The sequence below is a fragment of the Emydura macquarii genome, unplaced genomic scaffold, assembly GCF_026122565.2.
Source record: "Emydura macquarii macquarii isolate MOO-44397 ecotype Brisbane River unplaced genomic scaffold, CSIRO-AGI_Emac_v2 contig_75, whole genome shotgun sequence".
NCBI lineage: Eukaryota > Metazoa > Chordata > Testudines > Chelidae > Emydura > Emydura macquarii.
Window position 1 is genome coordinate 8,659,568 of NW_027130212.1, and position 22,311 is coordinate 8,681,878.

At 38.7% G+C, this 22,311-nt stretch overlaps 1 protein-coding gene across 1 annotated transcript in view; it reads right to left on the reverse strand.

Annotated features, from left to right (window-relative positions):
- Positions 1-22,311, reverse strand: part of ROBO1 (roundabout guidance receptor 1) — a 935,708-nt gene that overhangs the window by 340,327 nt on the left and 573,070 nt on the right. The window contains exon 4 of the mRNA XM_067543346.1: positions 4,958-5,284. Within this exon, the coding sequence (XP_067399447.1) occupies positions 4,958-5,284 (327 nt within the window). The remainder of the gene's footprint in view (positions 1-4,957; positions 5,285-22,311) is intronic.

Here is a 22,311-nt window from a genome sequence, read left to right on the forward strand (position 1 = left end):
TTGTTAGCATAGGTTGCAGAAAAATAATTTTATTGGAAAATTGTCTCTTTACAAATCTTTATTCAGAATCCAGGTTGCACAGACCGGTTTAGGGGGCTTTGGAATAAAGGTTTCGTTGAACACTAGCGACAAAACAATAGCTGTTATCTAAGCAATTTGAAAATGAAAATGTGTGAGGCTGGTGTCTACCAAACATTAGCACTTTGGTTCTCCTTTGATTTTCCTTCAAATGCCCAGAATCTTCAGAATAGTGTGCAGAAATGAGGATGGCAAAAAGGCATTATCCATGGGCATTTACCTGTCATCACTATCATCACTCTGTTATAGATAAATGCCACAGAACTTGAGAACCATCTTTATTCTCCTAGAGATTACAGGTCCACAGACATCATTCCTCTCACAAATGAGTAACTACATGAAAATCTAAAGGATGCACTGTCTAACTGTTGAGTCAGTCTGCTGTGCAATGAGATGCCAAATAAATGAATTTGATCTTGATCAGTGCATCTGTTCATCAGAGAAGCTTCAGGGACTCAACAGCATAAAACAGCTGCAGTACACTCCTGGTCTGTTGATAGATAACTCTCCTAACATCTCCAAAAATGCTTTTGCTTCCTTTAGGGTGAGAAATGGCCTTTGTTTCTAAGTTGTTTACATGATGGACAAATTCTTGTCTGGAACACTTACTTGAAAGAGTAAACACTGATCAACTCTTTCTCCCACCTCTAAAAACTGACATTTATAGTGAGAATTACCCCATTTACTTTTGACAAGGACATGCCCTTTATCACATTCTTTAGGACCTTTCACCACCAGGGAATGTGTCACTGGTACGTGGTAATATGAAACCAGTTACATTCCTCAAAAACAAAACATGGAGCTAATTTAAGTATGTCTCCAGTGATCAAAAGGCCGAGTTCAGGAAGTCAGGAAGAGGGAGACAAACAGACTTGTAGTGGTATGAAGTCTCTGAAGAATGACTGGTTACCAATGTCTGATTATCCCATTTCCTTCACTGGCTGGTCTAGTAACAGAAGCCTAATTCAGTTTTGAGTAAAATCTGAAGATATGTAAGCAGGTTCCATTTCAAAAAGTGGGAACAATATTCTAAGCCAAGACGAAATTTATCAACCAAAAAATTTAAGGAACGAATTGTGTCCCTTATTTTTTTAACCTGTCTTGTAATTGAACCTTCTGCTATGGCTCCTATTATATATATATATATATATATATATATATTATACCCCCTTTGTGAATAACCTATATAAAAATTATATCACCAAATATTAAGTTACAAAGCTACTTCTCTAGCTGAGAGAGTTCCATGCGACTCTATAGTTTTGCACTATTGACCTCCAAAATGGTTGATAGATGTTTAGCTTTTGGTGTCAAGAAATATCAAGTGGCTTGCAATTTGACTAAGTCAGTAATACACAATCCTGTTACCTTAGCAAACAGAAGAGACTCATGATAGGATAAGTGATGCTATGCTGTATTTAGAGAAGAATCCCCATATTGGAAGATATATGTACATTTATTACATGCTTAGTGCCACACTTGGGGATCATGTTGCTATTTCGGTTGTTTGTTTGTTTTAAAAGGCCAACAACAGGAAATAAATATAGGAAAAGCATATGAAAATAAAAGAGAATAAAGTAATTTTAAATGATGCCAAGGATACCAGGAAGCAAGCTCAACAAAGTAATGTGTAAACCCCATAATTTGTAACACGAGAGGCAGAGATTGTAGTGAGGGAAATGGTTTCCTTGTTTCAGATTACTGAAGATAACAAATGGTTATTAGTGCTAGATCGATGCTATTCACCAAGGGACAAATGGTCATGGCTAGCTAAGAGATAAACCTCATGGGGGATAAGTGAAGATACAGTATATTTTGGATAAAGTTACATATCTAGGCCCTTCCTGGGCCTACTGGGGAATGGGAAGCAGAAGATGAGGAAGCTTGCACATTCCTGCTTCCTTAGAGTCTCTCTGTTCTGTGGATACAATGAGGATTTCAGTCTCTGGGGCAGTCAATCTGATACATAGAACAAAAATTTATATGTACTTTAAAAATATATTAGTAGAATTAAAGAAGATTTTAATTTTAATATTTCACATCCTGGAAGATTTTATTGAGTTTTGACAGATCAGCCTAACTTCTTCTTTTTGAAACTGGAGAGCTTACATGTATCATATAACAAAGAATAGAATAAGTAATATCCCCATTGGTTTTTTTACAACAACAAAACAAAAATAAATGGCCTTGATGGACTGTCCTATCTCAAAGATTAGCAATGAAATTGTTTGGAAAACATGCTGATGATGTAACTGATCTGAAAATTTGTTTATTGGAAAAGTAAATAGACACTTTGTTGATCTGAAGTGTAGGCTACAAATTCATAAAATAAAGGACTGAAATATAATTGAAGTTACAATCATAAAAAGGAAGTGCAGTAATAGGTCTCCTATTGATATATAAAATGCAAATTACTGCTCTAGACAAGAGTCACTACCGGTCACACCTAGCAGTTACAGTGCATAAAAGCTTTTGTTTCTTTTTCCTTTTAACAAATGTCTTTCAGCTAAACGGTGTAGCATTAAAGCATAACAAAATGAATATGCTAAAATGTTCTTTTGTGTTTCCTAAATGCACACCAAATAAAGGCAATTTTATTGTGTAAACATCCAAAGACGAAACTAAAATGTAAGGATTTTTGAAGTGGCAATTCCATATGATAATACTCTCATGTATGAAAGAGGGTGCAGTGACAAGTGAATCAAAACAGTGTTTTCTCTCTGACCACTCTGAGTCTAATTGCAGTTTATAATGATAGTGTTATATCTATGTTTCACAGATGTTGAATTTAATGTAAATTTATTCCAGTAGCCTTCAGTTATTTCCCTGTTTCCTAGAATATCTGGTTATTTACCTTTTCAGTGCTATTTAAAATGCTTTGCTGGTTTTACATTTTCACATCATTGCTTGTTCTGTTACAGATTGTATTTGAAAAGATTTTAAGAATAAAATTTAAACTGTACTATGTTACCAAATGCTAAAAATCTAATTTGCTAACAAACATATCAATGATTTTTCCCTTTTAAGTGTTGGTGTTGACTTTAACAACAATCAAGTCTCAGCAAATCTCAACTCACATTTCACAACTGAGATTCACTGTGTGAGATTTGGAAATGGATTAGCAATTTAAAGCTCTGCTATATTTTTGTGGCAAATATGTGAAACTCTGTTAGAAGATACTTGGTCTTTTACCCTTGTCTCAAGGATTACTAAAACACTTGAAAAACCTCATGGTGGTACTAATGTTTTGCATACGTGTCCATAGCCTGTCAAGAAGACTCTCACTGTAATCTAATCAAGATGGCTTGCGACAGGGGTCACAAACACATTTAGAAACTGCCAAGTGAATTGGCAGCAGGAACACTGCTCCACCAATTTAGGCCAAACACTAATTCCTAGACTTTAAATGGGAAATTGTATGGCAAATATACATATACTTTTACATGAACAAGATATAGTGGCCTTGACGCCATATGCATTTTCAGAAGTTGTTATTAAACGATACTACATTGTATGTTATGAACCACATAAACTGTGGATTTTCAATTGAATGTCTCACACATTACAAATATCCTCTGCTACACCCGCAAAATCTTTAAAACATATTCAGAATTTATGAGCTATATTGTACAGTAAGCAATAGTAAACTGAAATCAGGTTTTCTTGACCTTCAATAATGTGCTCAACACTTCAACTACTCAACTCTTTACAAAATACCACTGAATATCTAACCAACAAATGTGTTTTAAAGCAGTTTCAAGAACTTTAGATTAGTTACTGACCCAAGTTCTCATCTTTCCTCAAAAAGGGATTTCAGATGTGAATCTGGTAGATTAATTCATTTCAGTGTTATGACAAAATATATACTACATAATCAAGACTGTATGACTGCTAGGCATGCCCTGTGCTTCCATCAGTATTCAGATGGTAATCATTTAATTCAGCAATAAAGACATGTTAAAATGGCCTTTAAACAGAAGGTCTTAAATGTTTCATATATGGGACTTGACTTTCAAGTCCTGGCAGAGGGTACAGCAGGAAGCTCCTGTGCAAATGTGAGTGGAGCCTAGGCATGGGCAGTAGGACCAAAAAAAGGGGCATGACTTCCAGGGCTGTTACAGTTTCCACAGACTTCTATAGGAGTTGTGGATACTCATCTCTGGAAAAAGAAAAAAAACCAGAACACTTATTTAGGTTCCTATATCTGATTTTCAGTGCCTAAGTATCCGAGTTTGAAATTTCTGACTTAGGCATAGACCTCCTCACTAAGTCTTAAGACCGTTTCATGCACATTCACTTTAAACTCTGTTCTTCTGATCAGAAGGAGCATTTTTGAAGGGACACGAGATTAAATGTAATTGAACAACATACCTATCTATTCCTGTCTTTGGTCATATGTCTTCTATTAGACAGAGGTAGTTTGTTGGCCACCCACCGTCACTCATTTGAGCAGGGCCACGTTCTCTTTCACACCCAGCCATGCTTGTAATTTTTTGCCTTATGTTTGTACACAACACTTTGCACCTGTGCTGTACTTCATCAAACCCTTACTTTATCACTGCATTTGAAATGGAAAAGAGGATCAGTAATCTTTGAATCAGACATGCAACATTCAATAGCCAACAAAGAACCAGAATCTCATAGAAAAATAAAGATGAATCTGGCCAACAGGTCCAAATTCCCCAAATGACTGTTTCCTTACTGTAGGTTTGCCAGCTAGTATGTGCAGAGTAAATTCAACTACATAGTTGCTACCTTTATTTTTAAGTCAATTGTTTACCTCAGAGAAAGCTGATAATTTTTTCTCTTAAATTTCCACAGTAATAGCCAACATCAAGACAAGTGATTGTTCATAAAGACTGAAAAAACCTTTACTTACTTGCTACCTCCAGTGACGCATTATGACTCACAGCTTCACCAAGGTAATTCCTTGCAACACAGACATAGACTCCTTCATCTGGTCTACTTTTGCGCCCATGTACTATGCGTAAGAAAAATAAAGATCCGCTGGGCAGCAACATCCGATGGGAGCGAGGGTCATCTTTATCAGTTTCAACTCTTTCACCCCCTTTATACCATTCAATAGTTGGGGTTGGCCTGCCTTCAGCCTTACAGTTCAAAGTTGCTGGTTCTCCTTTTGAAACAATTAGATCAGAAGGGTGCTCGACAATTCGAGGTGGGAAATCTTCTTGACGGAGACGGGAGCCTATAAGATAAAGAAACCAAAGTTTTCTTATTAGATCATGATTATACACAATCACTGGATGAAACCCAGCATTTTGTAATATGACAATTTGACTGTTAATCCACAGTAGCCTGGTATAATAGTAAAGATAGCTATAAACAACTCCCTAAATTTAGATCAAATTTTTAATGGGATTTCAGTCTGCAAGTGCTTTCTCATAACTGGACGAATTAAGAAGGCATTGGCCAAATAACAGTCTTCTGATATCTTATTCTTTAATAAAACAACTAAGATATTAATTCAGATTTACTGTTTTACAGTGCAAAGATGAAAAACCTTTACAGATATCAGGGAAGTCTCGGTAAGACTAGTGCTGTTCCAGGCATGTGAAGTATATTTGAAGCTGGACTGACTGGCAAGCTGGATGCTCCTTTGATTTATGCAAGGGCATTAGAGTGCAACATCTACTGACCCCAAAGTTACCTTCCTATACTTGTACTGTAAACTGCTTTGAACACTCACTAGGTAGAGCAATAAGAGCATGAGAAACTGGATTGTCATGGAATAAAAATACCGATCCAAAACTTTCTGTGCCAGGGAAAACTACAGAGAAGGTAATGTCAGTAAGGACTATACCGCAACTCATTACAGTATTGGGTGTTTATTCCCTCGTTCTCTGTATCACCCACCCAGGGAACTATTTCAGCATCTGGGACAAAAAAACCTGAAAGTTGTGAACTAACAAGCTACTCTTATAAAGGAGGATGACATCATTCAGAACCTTAATGCACACTTTCATATGCTGGCTAGGACCAACTATAACCACCTGTTAGACAGATATATATCACAGGTGAACAGGACAACGTAAGTTAGATACCCCTACAGAACATTCATTTATTAACCATTCTACAGTATAGATGAGAGACTATAAAGATTTCCAGATGTTTAAATTCATGACTGCATTGCCCTCTTCACAATTTTCTTTATTTCTCTCTTTCTTGATATACAACTTTACCAGAGTGAAAATTAGCCCCTGGGGTTAATAATTCTCAATAATTAAAATTTTAAAAGTCAAAATTCTCTATTAATAGTAGTAATGTGTGTTTTGAATGGCTGTGAAGCAAAGCTTATAGAAATACGTGACGTATTCACAACCAGTTACAAGGCCATGCAAGTGGTGTGGAAAATGAAAAGAGGAGGATCCCAGAGAGAGTGCGATTTTCAATGTAAACACAGAAATTACTGTAAAATGCAGAATTTACATGTAATGTTTATTTCACACTCTCCTCACCTCAGGCTAATTAGTGTAAATTAAATTTCATAGTAATCAACCAGCAGTTAGTGCATAATCCCAAGACTCTGAGACTTTGGCTGACATCAGTAAAAATAGATTTGCACTCTTTATGCAATTCAATAAGATAGTTCTGTATGAACTCCAGTGATCAATAAGTACATATCAACTAAACCGCCAATCAAATGTGCTTTGTGGTCCTTTGATGAAAGGCATTGTAATATGTTCATACAGAACATATTCAGAATATATTTGTATTAGCATTACAAATTTCAGGAAATTAATTAAAATATTAAATATAAAAATATGTTGAGCCTAACTATAGAGCTGGATAAAAGGATCTTTATCCTATTTGCTCACTTCTGCAGCCACTCATTTCTGATCCAGAAACAAAGATTCTCAAATGAAACCTCAGCAACAAAAATAAGCACAAAATTTATTCTGCATAGAATTATTACGTAGAAAGACTAAGCACAAATATTCATCATATTTTTAAGGAATAAGAAGGAGAATGGAAGTCAGGAAATCCCTGACTTCTTATCAAGTTTTATCACTGTGTGGCTTTGGACAAGACACTTATGGTATGTCTACACTGCAATTAGACATCCGTGGCTGGCCCGTGCCAGCCAACTCAGGCTCATGGGGCTTGGTCTGTAGGACTGTTTAACTGAAGTGTGAACATTCAGGCTTGGACTGAAGGCTAGGCTATAGGACCCTGTGAAGTGGGCGCATCCCAGAGCCTGGGCTCCAGCCTGAGCATCTGCACCCCAATTAAATAGCCTGGCAGCTCAAGGCCCACGAGTCTGAGTCAGCTGGCATGGGCCAGCCACGGATGTCTAACTTCAGTGTAGACATACTCTCACAGGCATGTCTTATGACCCCTCGCATCCAACTGGTCAATAAATCATTTACCACCATCATTAGTGCATAAGCACCAACACTTGATGCCGAACAACAGAAAGAATCCTTTTACACTGATCTTGACAAAATCTTGTCATACATCCCAAAAACAGATAAGAGAATCCTTTTAGGGGACTTTAACACAAGAGTTGTCTGAGACTCTAATGTATGGAATGTCACCATTGGGAAGGAAGGAGTGGGCATGACCAATTCCAATGGCATCTTTCTACTCAGCAAATGCACAGAGCACAGCCTTGTTAACACAATCTGCAGACAAAGCAACAAATACAAAACAACTTGGCAACACCTCCCTTCAAAACAATGGCAATTCTTGGACTATGTCATTGTAAGAACACAGGATTTAAGAGATGTCCAAATCAGCCATGTCATGAGAGGAGCCAACGATTGCTGGACTGATTACCGCCTAGGGAGGCCAGACAAGTCCATCAGGATTGCACCAAAACATAGAAAGCAAGCCAAATCATTCAAATGGCAATACAACATCCAAATACTTCAATCCTCAATGCACCAAGAGAGGTGCCAAGCACATCACAATGGAAAACTAACCATATGCACACTTGGAAACAACACCACAAGTGTCAAAGAAGACTGTGAAGCCTTAAAACAGACCATCCATGATGCTTGGGAGAAATCCATCGGCCTTGCTACCAGTTGCCATCAGGACTGATTTGATGACAGCAACATTGAGATCACAGCCCTCTTGGACCAGAAGAGAAAGCTTTCTGTGACTGGCAAAACCATTCATCATCCAGTCAGAAGCAGAGCTCTTTCCATCAGCTCAAAGCTGAGGTTCAAAGGAGGATCAGAGAAATCAAAAAACAAATGGTGGGAGGACAAAGCAAAAGAAATCCAAGCAATCACTGACAGATATAATATGTGGAGCTTTTTCTTTGAGACAGACACTGTATGGCCCAAGCTCATGCGGCCTCACACCACTGGAGATCTAGAAGATGGCAGTACCCTTCTTGAAGAAAGTGAATCCATCAAAGAGCGCTGGAAGGAACACTACCAAAAGCTTCTAAATTGAGAATTGATTGTTACTGACGACACCATCGACTCTATCCCTTAGCATGCAGTCTGGGAAACTCTCACCAACCCACCAACACCTGAGGAAGCCCAGAAAGCAAGACTTGGGTGACCTACAGAAAACACGTGAAAAACCTGGAATGCTAGCACCAGCACTTCCTCCCACTTTTTAGTTGAGGATCTTCCGGAGAATCACCTCACTAATGTCAGTGTCCTCACAGAGGCCATCATCTTCAGTACTGAGGCCCTGATTAACCAGCACCAGATGAAGTGGAGCAAGCACTGCGTGTGCATGCCTGAGGCACTCCTACCAAAACAACTGCTGTACACCCAACTCAAAGGAGAAAGGAAATGGGGACGCCAAAAGAAATGTTTTTAAAGAGATGTAGCATCAGCACCACACATTGGGAGACAGTAGCCCAAGACAAGGCTAACTGGCGAAGACTTGTCAGAGAAGGAACAACTACTTTTGAGGAAAATCGCCTTGCCCAGGTTGAGAAAAACACCAGAAAAAGGAAGGACAGACAACTGTCATGCAGCAATTGGGGCCCAACCCTGCCTTCCAACACTACGTGCAATGTCTGCCAACAAGTCTGCGGCTCAATGATCAGACTACTCAGTCACCAAAGACCCATATAAAATAAAACCTATGAAAGAGATCACCTTTAACTCTGAGAAATTGCTGACAGCCATGTGGGCCTGTCTAAATTATGACAAGCTCCTGGATCTTCTCAAATGGTCACAGTGATGCTCAGAATCTCTGCAACATTACAGCCACACCCTTGATACACATCTCCTGGCCCTGCCATATCTCCCACACAGCAATTATAAGGGGATCCTTGGAAGACAGCCCTACAGTCATTTCCACAGTGCCAGTGCTGTGCGAATCTTCATCCAGTCAGAACTCTTTACATTATTCCAGCCCTTTTACCTAAGGTAAAGGAGCCAAACCTAGGGAAGGCACGTGGGAGAATCTCACCCCTAATCTTCAGTCTGTCTGAAAAGGTATTCATATCTACTGTATCCCGCAAGGAAAAAACAGAAATGAGGGATCAAAATAAGGTAACTGTAATGCTTGTAGAGCAATTAAAAGATATAAAAATGTTAAATTTAGCTATTTGAATGTATTATATTTTTAAGTATTATTTGTAAAAGGCAAAAGCTTCCACATGTTTTGGGTATATTACCTATTCTACATTCAGTGGATTATGCTACTCAGCTAATTTAAAAATACACACAATACAGTACTCAACCCTCTTTATTATCACTGCCAATAAGGCCCAAGATACAAGAAAACAAGCAAGTCTCCTTAGATATATTCTGTGTTCTTTTTATGCACTATCCTGTAAGTACCATAAGCAAAAACAGTGCAAACACCCGGCTCAAAACTTTCTTGAAAATTGAGATATTCTGACTTCCTGTGGGGGATCAGGGCACCAGGAGGGAAGAAGGATAGAATTTCATGTGAGACACTCAAGTTCTCAACATTTCTGGAATTTACATGTACTCTTTATACTTGTTTGATGGGTAACAGTAGATAAGTTAAAATGATAGAACGGACCATTAACAGATTTCTATGCTGACACTTTATAAAGTAACCTTTTTCTGGAAAATTCCTTGAAGCACAAGGGGACAAAAGCTGAATGAGTAGTTGACTGATACATAGTGAGCATTAACAGCAAATTTAGTGACAACTGCCTGAGGGAATATAATGGCCTTGACAACCAGGTTATAATCTTTCTGTGTATCTACATGCTATTTTTTTAATCTCTCTTTCCTTTTACCCTTATTATTTAAGCTCCACTTATGTTTTATTGAAGTAGAAACAGCTTCAATTACCAACATAAATCTTACAGTGGGCACCTATCCTGTAATTTTCTTGTCAAAAAAATCTACCCCACAAGGAACATTTGTAAAAATAGAAGCATGGCACCTATTAGTTGCACACTGTATCTTCTGTTAAATACACAACTGAGCTACATTTTGTCCCCAAAGTAGACAGTATTATGTTAGAGGAACTAACCAACTTGTTCCCTACTCCGGTAGAACTCAAGTTCTATATAAGAAGTCAACAGGATGTACCTGTTAAAGTGCACCTTACTGATTATTTCAATGCTGCTAGTTAAATGTACAATATGAAAAATCATGTTTCCAGTTCATTAGTTTGTACCATAGCTATTTTTACAAGAATTCAGACCTTGAAGCAAACAGATGTGAAGAATCCTTTTAAAAAAAAAAAAAAAAAGGCTCATAAGGACAGAGAAATACAGTTAAGTTCCTCCTGGCAAAGATCGCCTTTATTCTTTCCTTAATGCATCATCACATCTACTGGGGCTATAAACAAATATGAAATAACAGAAAATAGATAGGAAGGAGAAATATGTGTAGCCAATCTGAAAACTCTTGATATCAAGGCAACAAAATATTATTCTGTTCCAAGCCCAGATCCACCCTCCCTGACCCACCAAAAAAAATAAATAAATAAAATCCACTATGATATCACGCTCCTAGTGTCTCCAAAAATGGTGCTTTGAAGCATGAAACAGCTATAAGTCAAGACCATATCTAATACCGTCCTAGAAAATTCTGAAACTTCACTTAAGGTGGATAAAAGAAACCTTATTTCCTCCAGCTAAAGATCTATGAAAGAAACCACCCAAATCCTATAAAAAGTTTCTGATGTAACAGGATTTCAGGACTTTAGGAAAGTGCCTATAAAAGCATTTCCTGTTGGACCCATACGTTCTTTCCATTTCACAAACCATTTAAAGCAAAGCGTATTTACTCTGAATGAAGTATTATTTTTAATTGAGAAGACCAGATCTGAACTTCTGCTACTGTGTCTTGTGTTCTTTACACAGCAAAAGTTATGTAGAGCAATTGAAACAGATGAGAGCAGATGAGCACTAAAGAGCATCATGCCAGATAAATTGTAGACCAGTTCAGTGCTATCACCATTGTAGGCCAGCCCAGAGAGATTAGCATAATTGCAAGGCTGGTCTTTTTTCAGAGGTCCAGATCTCTCAATGTTACATCCATCAGCCCTCACTCAAGTGACCATCCGGAAGCTCTCAAGGATACTCAGTGTTGTAGCTCTGTAATATATTCTCCCTTTTCACTTTGAGCATGGGATAAAGATTAGAGTTACATGAATAATTGATTTTTTTGGTATGTTTGCAGTGCTGTAAATTTGCAAATTTTTCCATGAAAAAGTAAAATCATTTCAGGTTAAGCTAAACAGTTTGTTTCATTTTTGAGATTTTTAAAACCAAATTTAAGTAAATTTCAGAATGAAATTTAATTTCAAATCAAAATGTTTTGTTTTTAAAATGTCAAAATGAAACATTTTGACTTCAGTATTTTTAATTTTTTTTTTTTTTAAACGAAAAACAATTTGGTGAATTTGGCTCAAATATCCAAAACATTTCAGTTGACACAAATCTGCATTTTTCAGTGAAAAACAGTTTGACCCTAAAATCTTCACCCAGCTCTAATGAAAATTTTGGTATATGCACTGGGTCATGCTCTATACATTGCCTGCTTTCATGGGGTCAAACAGATTTGTTAGGCACAGATTTTCTTTTGGGTACCACGTCTCAGATAATATCGCCTTCAATATTTATTTTGTTTTATTTAAAAATCCAAAGCTCTGGCTGACATACAAAATAGAATATAAATGTATACAATATGTAGATGGACCATTGCCCAGAAATAAAAGAATTCAAACACCCTCAAAATAAAGCTCTCCTACCATTCACTCAATACCCGACCACAGAAGATGCCTGGGAAAACTATGTCAGTTTTTCAGAAATCAGATGTAGTCAAGAGTTCTTAATTTATTTGCACTAATTTTTGTAAAACAAAACAAAAAAATTAAATTAATAGAAACATGAATAGATGAAAACAAAACATATGTTTACTTACTTAACCAGATGGCTATAATTGTATTTAGAATATAATTTTAAAAAGCTATGACACGTAGTCACTCAGAACAAAAATCTGCCACTCTTACACTGAACAGTACATTGCTATGCATCTCCTCTTGATAAAAATCAATGGAACTACACTAAGTAATGCACTGCTCAATTTGAATTTTACCCTAATCCCATATGAATCTCCTCTCCTTATAGGGAGGCAGACCCAGCTGGTGTGGAAGAGTGTGACATTTACTTCTCCCTTCAACTCCCTATCCCCTGCCCATGATAGGCCTAACAAAAGTAAATTGCACCACCTCCCCGATAACATCTCATGGGATTGTTTCAAAGGCATATTGTAATTGGAGATATTTAGGTTCAAGGGAGATTTCCCAACTGACATGGCTATGTACTTGGGAGGTCTGTTTTTAGCCTCTAAAAGGGTATGTCTACATTACAGTCAGAGGTGTGATTGCAGCTTACATAGGCGTACAAAAGCTAGTTTAACTCTAGCAGGTTCCAGTGCAAGCTACATTACCCCACCTAGAATCCTGGGCACGTATTCACATTTCTAGCTCGTACTGGTGTCTGCACTGCCATGTCTTTACTGCTAGTATTAGATGGAGTGACACAAGCTGCAATCCACGCCTCACACTGCAATGTAAACATACTCAAAGTCTTAAAAACGAATCTGTCAAGTTATTTTCCTTGCTGGTTTTCAATAGAATGAACCCCCAACAGACCCATTTTCTTCAGCATGCTATCGTCAGCAAAGCTGGACTTGGAAAACCAAAGTGATAGTTGGTTCAGGTCCACATTTCAATTTTATCTGAACGCCCTAGATTCTGCTGAGGGGTTTGAGTGATTCGCTCAGGTTATGTCCCGTCTTTAAATGTCAGATATATTACTGAAACCAGTTGTTGGAATATGAGTCCATATCTTGAAAGTCAATCTGGCTCCTCCAACTGGTAGGTTTTCTTCATAAACAAAGTAGATTTAGGGTAGTAATCACTCATAACAAACTTAAGGGATACATTGCAGTATGTCATATGTCATAGGAGGAGAACTGAAGGAAAAGTAAAACATGGGAATCTGTCACAAAGCAGAGAAAATGCAGCCCCAAATGCTGCTCTGGGATTAGTTGTCTACTGCAAAACATTGGAAGCTGACATTTGCCACTGGAGACAAACATATATTTGGGACCTGAAGGAGCATATATAGTAACTTGTTTACTATCATTTAAAAAATATATTTTAAGACATAGATGCCATTTTTCTGGAAGATCCTTTTTTTCTGCTCAGTCAACCTGACAAGTAACTTGTGTTTATAGATGTTCAGCTAAAAATCATTAAGAGTGTCACTATCTCCACCTTTAAATGCTCTTATGTCTAATATATTTATGTGGCAATGAGACTGCTTGACCCTCACACGTGGCCCATTTCTTGTTCAAAATATATTTGGTATCCTACAGAATTAGTGTCTGTTTTGAACAACAATTTCAAAATCTCCTTTCAAAATGTTATAGTCTGCCATCCCCCACAGAACACATGAGAGAAGGAAGGAAAAATAACTGCACTTCAGACCGCGGATTTTTCCAAGAGAGTCAGATTAGTAATAGCAGCAGCTTTGCCCTTGGAACTGCTTCTCAGTATGAGTACAGGAACCTGGAAGAAGAGCCAAAGAGCATTTCTGAAACTCTCTCCTACAAGAGAGATTTCCTTGTACCATGTCAGACTCTCAAACAAAAAAGTTTTTCCCCCCCCCACAGAATTGACCACCAACCCTACCTTGCTAAGCATCTGAAGAACTTCATTTACTGCAGCAGTTGTCACCCAACTTGATCAAGCTTTAACTACCTAGTTTTGACAGGTGAATATCACTATATCTTTTTATCATCCGGCTGCTATGATTATCTCCATAAGTACTCTTAAGGGACACAGCCCACATGCAAAGCGATGCAAAGCCCACCTCATGGAGGTTGCTAGATTCTTACCACCCAACAGACACCTTAGATAACTAGACAGAACAGGAAATTGGATTGTAATAGTATTGGATATATAAGTCTATTAGTGCCAGTTTTTCAGATGTTTAATGACATGATGGGTTCACTAGTCAGTCAGAAATAGGCTCAATCTTTCTCAATCTCCTAGAATTTTGTTTTTTAAATGGCAACTAGACCCTTCAAAGTATGAGACAGAACTTGGAATGCATCATTGCAATCTCTAACAAATGACATACTGGTAACAATATGTTTTCATATTTCTGAATGTTCACAGGAAAAGAAAAAAGAAACTATTCTGGGCAAAAGTAGCATATTGAACTCTAACTGCTACCCCTTCCCAATACTGGTTCTAAGCAAAACTTTCACAAAGTTCCCTGAAAACAGAAGTATTTAAGGATAATATCAGAAAGATTTTTTAAAGTTGGTATTGGAGTTTATCATCGAAGAGGTGAGAAGATCAACAACAAAAAAAGAGGTATTCTTCCTACTACCTCTGTAATTAAGATATACATTCCTGGTAAAGAACAGAAGTCCAAAAGAAAGACCTCAATTTTAAAAGTTTATAGAATGTAAAAAGATCCTCTGTCAATCATGGTTTTTAAAGTTATTTGAAGGGCTATTTGAAAAGTCTTCTAATCAAAACTTGGCTGCAGCAAGGTCTTATGCAGTGAGCTTTTTGCTAGTCCTTGAACTTTAATTTACTGTTAAACTCAAAATTTGGCTGCCTCAGCCTTTAAACATCAAAAGCAAAAGCAACAAGTTTGTCACTGCTTAACTGAAGATACAGTCTAACATTTAGGCCCTGACCTGGACCTGGGCTCTGGGTTAGGATTCCAAAGATCCTCTTCTCCTGTCCCAGTTTCACCCACAACTTCATTCTAGAAGAAGTAGTCCAGCCTTTTTATTTTGCCTGATAGGCTACTGCCTATTCCCAGCCTAGTTCCAACCCCTTTTCAGGTAGTTAAAGGCTGCTATCAAATCCCCCCCCCCCTTTCTTCTCTTCTACAGACTTAATAAGCCTAGTTCCCTCAGCCTCTCCTCACAAGTCATGTGCTCCAACCCCCTAATCATTTTTGTTGCCCTCCACTGGACTCTCTCCAATTTGCCCACATCCTTTCTGTATCACAAAGTTGGACACAATACTCCAAATGTGGCCTCACCAGTGCTGAATAGAGAAGAATAATCACTTCCCTCGATCTTCTGGCAATGCTCCTATTAATGCAGCCCAATATGCCATTAGCCTTCTTGGGAATAAGGGCACACTGTTGACTCATATCCAGCTTCCTGTCCACTGTAACCCACAGGTCCTTTTCTGCCAAACTGCTGCTTAGTCACTCAGTCCCCAGTCTGTAGCAGTGCATGGGATTCTTCCATCCTAAGTGCAAGACTTTGCACTTGAACCTTATCAGGCTTCTTTTGGCCCAATCATCTAATCTGTCTAGGAGCCCTCGGTGCTGAAAGAACAGGTTCCAGACTATTTAGAAAGGCTGGACATGCACAAATCCATTGGGCTGGATGCAATGCATCCGAGGATGCTGAGGGAGTTGGCTGATGTGATTGCATTGACCATTATCTTTGAAAATTTGTGGTGACTGGGGGAGGTCCCGGATAATTGGAAAAAGGCAAATATAGTGCCCATCTTCAAAAAAGGGAAGGAGGAGGATCCGGGGAACTACAGACCGGTCAGCCTCATCTCAGTCCTCAGAAAAAATCATGGAGCAGGTCATCAAGGAATCCATTTTGAGGCAGTTGGAAGACAGCAACAGAATCAGGAATAGTTAGCATGGATTAACCAAGGCAAGTCATGTCTGACCAAGCTGATTGCCTTCTATGATGAGATGACTGACTGTGGATGTGGGGAAAGCAGTGGACGTGATATACCTTGACTTTAGCAAAGCTTTTGATACAGTCTCTCACAGTATTCTTATCAGCAAGTTAAAGAAGTATGGATGAATGGACTATAAAGGTGGATAGAGAACTGGTTATATCATTGGACTCAACAGGTAGTGATCAACGGCTCGATGTCTAATTGGCAGCCGGCAACAAGCGGAGTGCCCCAGGGGTCAGTGGTGAGGCTGATTTTGTTCAACATCTTCATTAATGATCTGGAGGATGGGCTGGATTGCACCCTCAGCAAGTTTGCAGAGGACACTAAGCTGGGGGGAGTGGTACACACACTGGAGAGCAGAGATAGGATACAGAGTGACCTAGACAAATTAGAGTATTGGCCCAAAAGAAATCATTATCAGGAGATATGAAAAGCAAATTGCTTACTGCATACTTATTACTGGAAAAATAAGAAGTAACCACAGGGAGACTGGAGTTGCCTCTCCTGCATCTGTCTTTTCCCTGTAGCAAAAGATTAAGTGGGAACTGTCAAAAATGCCCTCAAATCTGGACTGATTCTGCTGCGTGGCAGTTGCACTGAAGAGACCAGCAGCCCAACCATTCAGTGTTGGAGAAATTCAGATTGCACAATATGCTAAAAAAGCTGATTTCATAAAAGTTAATGTAATGTAATGTGGAAAACAGGGGAAATCAAAATTATATGAATCAGTACATTATGTTGCCTTGCACAGTTTTGTTGCTCCCTGTTCATTATCTATGTCACAGTAATGTCTCATTAGTTATCAAAAGAAGGCCACATATTGCCTCACAACAACACCCTATGCATCCTTAAGCAAACAATTTTTGAAAGACTTGAAAGGTTTAATTTGGGAACTTTAAATATTTTCAAGACATGAATGGAAAATCAACAGAAATCAGGCTGATGAGACACTAACACTCTGTGTATTCACTAATACAATAATAAAGCATATTTCCCAGAAGGGAATGAAAAATCTCAAAAATGGCAACCAATGGCAACTAAAAAATGCTTTCATTTTCTAGGTGAGTCATCATCCTCAGGGTTTTGCCTTTTTGCAGATTGGGGGCCACCTGAATTGAGGTTGGGCAAAATGATTAAAGTAATCTAGCTGTATATTCAGTTTATGGTAATTCACTGGCAACATTACTGTGCCACTGAAGCTTTTGGCAATTGCCAGCCCTATAGTGACATTCCCGGTATAGGCACTTCAGAATTCCTTGGTCTTTCATTCTCATAATACGTCCATGCCAAGAAAGTCACTCAAAGCGAACCAGTGCTAATTGAGGCATTGGCTGGGTTCAGTTTTGAAAATCCTCATTTATGATCTTGTCTTGCACCTTGATATACATACATTCATAGATTCCAAGGCCTGAAGGGACCATTGTGATCATCTAGTATGACCTACTGAATAATACAGGCCATAGAACTTCCCAAAAATAAAATGTGGCTATGGAGCAGTTGAAGAGGATGATGAGAATCAAACATCAATCCTGTGTTTTTCAACTTCAATTTTCTTGTCACTGTTTCCTGGCTAGCGCACTTCAGGTCAATCACAAATCTCAATATTCAGGGTTTTCAACTGCTTGAAGGATGGCGTTAACTGTTATGGACAATGTTTAAATGTCCCAGGCACCAACTTTACATTTGCCATCAACATGCAGGATACAGAATGACCCTTTCACAAGGTTTCATTGGTCATTTTCACCTCACTGGCAGAAAAACTCTTGGCCATTTCAGCTACAAAGACAATTGCCCTGATTGCTGCAGGTGGTCAGATTCACCGTCAACACCCTCATGACAAGACTGTACCGATCCCGGAGAAAATCCCAAATTAAATGTTCACATCAACTTGTAAATTTGCCTTTGAACAAACCACTGAGTCTCGAGACAATTATCTGTGCAGCTTTGCTACCATACTATAGGTTTGTACTGTACTCAGCAAAAGAGGACCCTAATCTGGCTGGCCTCTCATTCCCAGAATATAGATGTTAGATAATAATATTAATATTAGGCTTTGTAACAGGCTGACTTTTACTGAAAACTGCACACGGTTAGCAGGGGAGGATCCTAGTAAAAATGACAGGGGGGTTTTCTGAGCCAGTGGTACGTCTAGCTCATGGGAGCAGCCCTCAAGTAGCAATGATTAAAGCTTGGCAAAAAACTGACAAATCTTGAAGGAAGGAAGCCAAAGTGCTGCAAAAGAGGGGGGAATCCATAAACTCGAATAAAGGAATCAAAAGGAGCTGCCAAGCCTGAGGAGGCTTAGGCCTGGGGTTTGTGTTATTTTGGAAGTACACTTGTGTTTAAAACGAAATGAATCAGATTCCAGAAGAGCTGACTTTATTTTGATTCTAAGGGGATAGTTTTATTTGGAGCAGGCTGGGGTTTTCACCCACTTACACTTGTGATATATTAGGCCATTTTACCCCCCCAGTTTATAACTTTGTCGTGTGCATAATTTTGGAGAAAAACAGAACATACAGACATATTCTATGGGATACTCTTGCCCTTCATATGCATCGGAATACAGGAAATGTCCACTATATTCCTTTCAGTACTATGTATTCTGGTTGTGTTATGCGGGTGGTTATGTTGATTTGGGTCTAGGTGGAGTTGTGCTGGGAGATCTGTGCAGATGGAAAAGGAGGGCTGTATGCAGCTGTGAGAGGCTGTGTATGTTTGGGGTTATTGTGTGTGCTGGTTGTGCTGATTTGTGTGTGGCTTGTGTTCCACTGGAATGTTGTGTGGGTGGTGAATGAAGGCTGTGCGCTGCAGTGAGGGACTGTGTGTATTTGGGGTTATTGTATACGCTGGATGTGTAGGTAGTTACATTGATTTGTGTCTAACTCATAGAAAAAGCACTTTTTAAACCAAGGTCAAAACAAATTTTACATGAAATAACCATTTTTATTAATTACTTTATAGCACCAAAAAGTGTGCTTGGTGTTCCAGTGCATACCTAGGGAACCTGGATCCCTCCCTAGAAAAGCTTACCATTTGCAGGTCCCTAATCCGCAAACTGTTAGTCTTGAAGTCAATGGGAAGCCTCTCCTGTGTAAAGTCAGGCATATATAAGGCACACTGAGATCTTGATGGTTCTTTTAAGGGTATTTGTATTTAATTTAAAAAAAAAAAAAAAAGGGGGGGGGGGGGAAGTCCTGGACAATTATTCTATAATTTTAAGACAAACTTCAGTGTGTTTCCCCGCAAAAGGTAAATGAAATGTCAGAACTATCTTCATGATCCTCGTTATATATTAGCAGGATGTGAATATCAGCACAGGAGGAGGTTAGGGTTTAGAAGTTCAGCTGCCTTCATAATTAGGAAAGGGACAATGTCAGATTAAAAACCATTAAGTATTTATATCTTCTTCCGTTGCTAATATTTTGAGCTATCAAAAATTAGGATTTAATAACATTCTGATTTTCTTTTCCTCATTTATACTTACTTAACTTTTGGCCTAGCACTAAGTTTGGTTAATAAGAATAGACTAGACCAGAAGTACTCAACCTATTTACCACTGTGGGCCGCATATGCAGCTCTTTATGTGTTATGTGGGCCATATATGCAGTTCTCTATGTGTTATGTGGGCCTCATTCATACAATATCTATACTCCCTATATGGCTCTGACAATGTCACATGGACTGCAACTGTGTGCTGATTGGGCCGTGAGTTGAGAACTACAGTTTCACTCCCTGCTTTTTATTGCAACTAAAACACAACGTTGCCATGTTTCAGCTGCACATGCAATAGTGGAATATTTAAATTCAAAACAAAAATGTTTTCGTTTAGTTGTTTCAAATTGCACAAACACAGTCCTAATAATATTAGTAGGCTTTTTTTTAAAAGACATACACAAACCTAAATTTTCAGCAACATTGCCTAACCATTTTAAAATCTATCAGTGCATTACAACATCTTTCCCAAATTATCTCAGTTCAAATATAGAATTGACTGATTAAAGTGTGTTGCATGAAAGATAAAATGCTTTTAGTGTAGAGCAATAAATTTCCATCATGAGTTCTCTGGTATTTGAAAGGAAGAGAAAAACTGGTCTCTGATCCCACAGGTCTAGAAGTGAAACATCTGTTGGATTCATAGGATATTGTTTGCTAAGTTACGAAGCAAGGGAATAGTCCACTGGTCGGTGCACTCTCAATGTGAGAGGTTTTTGTTTATTAGAATAGAGCTGAAACTAATATAGCATTTTCAGAAATTTTATGAAGTATTTTACTAGCCATAAAAAAGTTGCTAATCACACCCTTTGAGGATATGTTTCAGATTGCTTGCATAAAAAAATAAGTCAAGTTGTACAGTACAGCAATTAGCACTGATATGCATTTTATACTGAATGCAGATGGTTGACTTTGGGGAAGAGGGGAGCAACTAGGATAAAACTGTTGTACCATTTTAATAGTGTGATATATAAAGAGACCAGACATCTGAACTTGCACACAACAATGGAATTCCATTTATCCAGTTCACCATTAGCTAAACCTCCTTTTCTAGTGAGTTGCCAATGCTTCCCCCTCTTTTTTTTGACTCTTTACCTACTGACTACCAGTTATCTGAATACATATGTTGTTCCCCAGTGGTTCAGAAAAATAGATTCTGCAATATCATTAAAAAGCTTCCTCAGTTTCTTAAACTTACAATGAAAATTGAGTTTTCTCCAGAACCAGCTCTTTTAAAACCACTTCTACTTACATCCCTGTGGAATGCACAGATTACGATCCTAACAATTCTTTTACTTGCAGAAGCAGTCAGCATATCATTTGAAGATTGCAGTTTCCACACATACCCTTAACCATACAATAGGCAATAAGGTCTCAGAAAGCTATCACTCAATGAAACTGACATCACCAACTCAAAATATGCAGCTGATACTGTTGATATCAAAGCTTTTAGTCTCCCATTGCCAAACAAGGCAACTGAAAAGCTAACTCAAAGCCATCTCCAGTGTTGTCATGCCTCTGCCACTCTTCGGACCCTTTCCAGTTGGGTTTTAGACCTAGTTATGACAGAGATAGGGACAGATCATAGTGGTGGAACATTTCCTTGAGATAGACAGCAGTAGCATTCAGCATATTCAGACATGAAATGCTGCTGATACATCTCAGAGCCCTAGTAGGGCAGGAAGGAATTACATTGATCTGGTTCAGATATTTGTCATCATACCAGTCTCAGTGGGTCATTCTGAGTGGGTACACCTCTGCATCTTTGGCTCTGCAATGCTCCCCACCTTTTCACCACTCCCCCAGCATATCAATTTAATATTTCCATAAAACCATTGAAAAAAAGATCAGGAAACAGAGGCTTAAATTCTAGACACATGGACAGACCATCCAGCTCCATCTCTCTCTCTCTTTTTTTAAAACCACTGCAGACTGCTTCATCTCCCAGCTATCCAAATAATGAAGCAAGATCAGTGACTAGATGAGGAGAAGTTGGCTGACACTAAATCCAACTAACCAAATCATATTTCCTACTGTCAAGGACATCTATCCTCCAATTTCCTACAGGTCCCGTGTGTATTAATGGAAGAGGGAAGAGAACATTTTTACTTTATATAATCTCTGGAAAGCACTCATTTAACACAGTGATGAACACAATATCTAAGTCAGGTGTGGAGAACGTCCGGCCTGCGGGCCGTATATGGCCCGCAAAATCATTTGGTCCGGCCCGCGGGACCATTTGGTCCGGCCCTGGCGGCGAGGGGGGAATTCAGCGGGAATTCGGCGGTGGGGTTCCCGGGGGGGAGGGGGGACAGTGCCCGCCGCTGAAACCCTGCCGCCGTTTGCCCCTTTTTGGCGGCGGACACTCAGCCGTCTTCCGCGTACCACCATCAGGTCCTTCGCAGAAAAAAGGTTCCCCACCCCTGATCTAAGTAGACAGAGCTTATACAGTAGATTCTTCAGGGTTTTTGACCCAAGTATACACCAGGAGTCACTCAAAACCCCTGTAATTTTGCTAAATTGGATTGCAAATTTTCCCCATGACCTGTGTCTTTCCCTTATAGAAGGGAT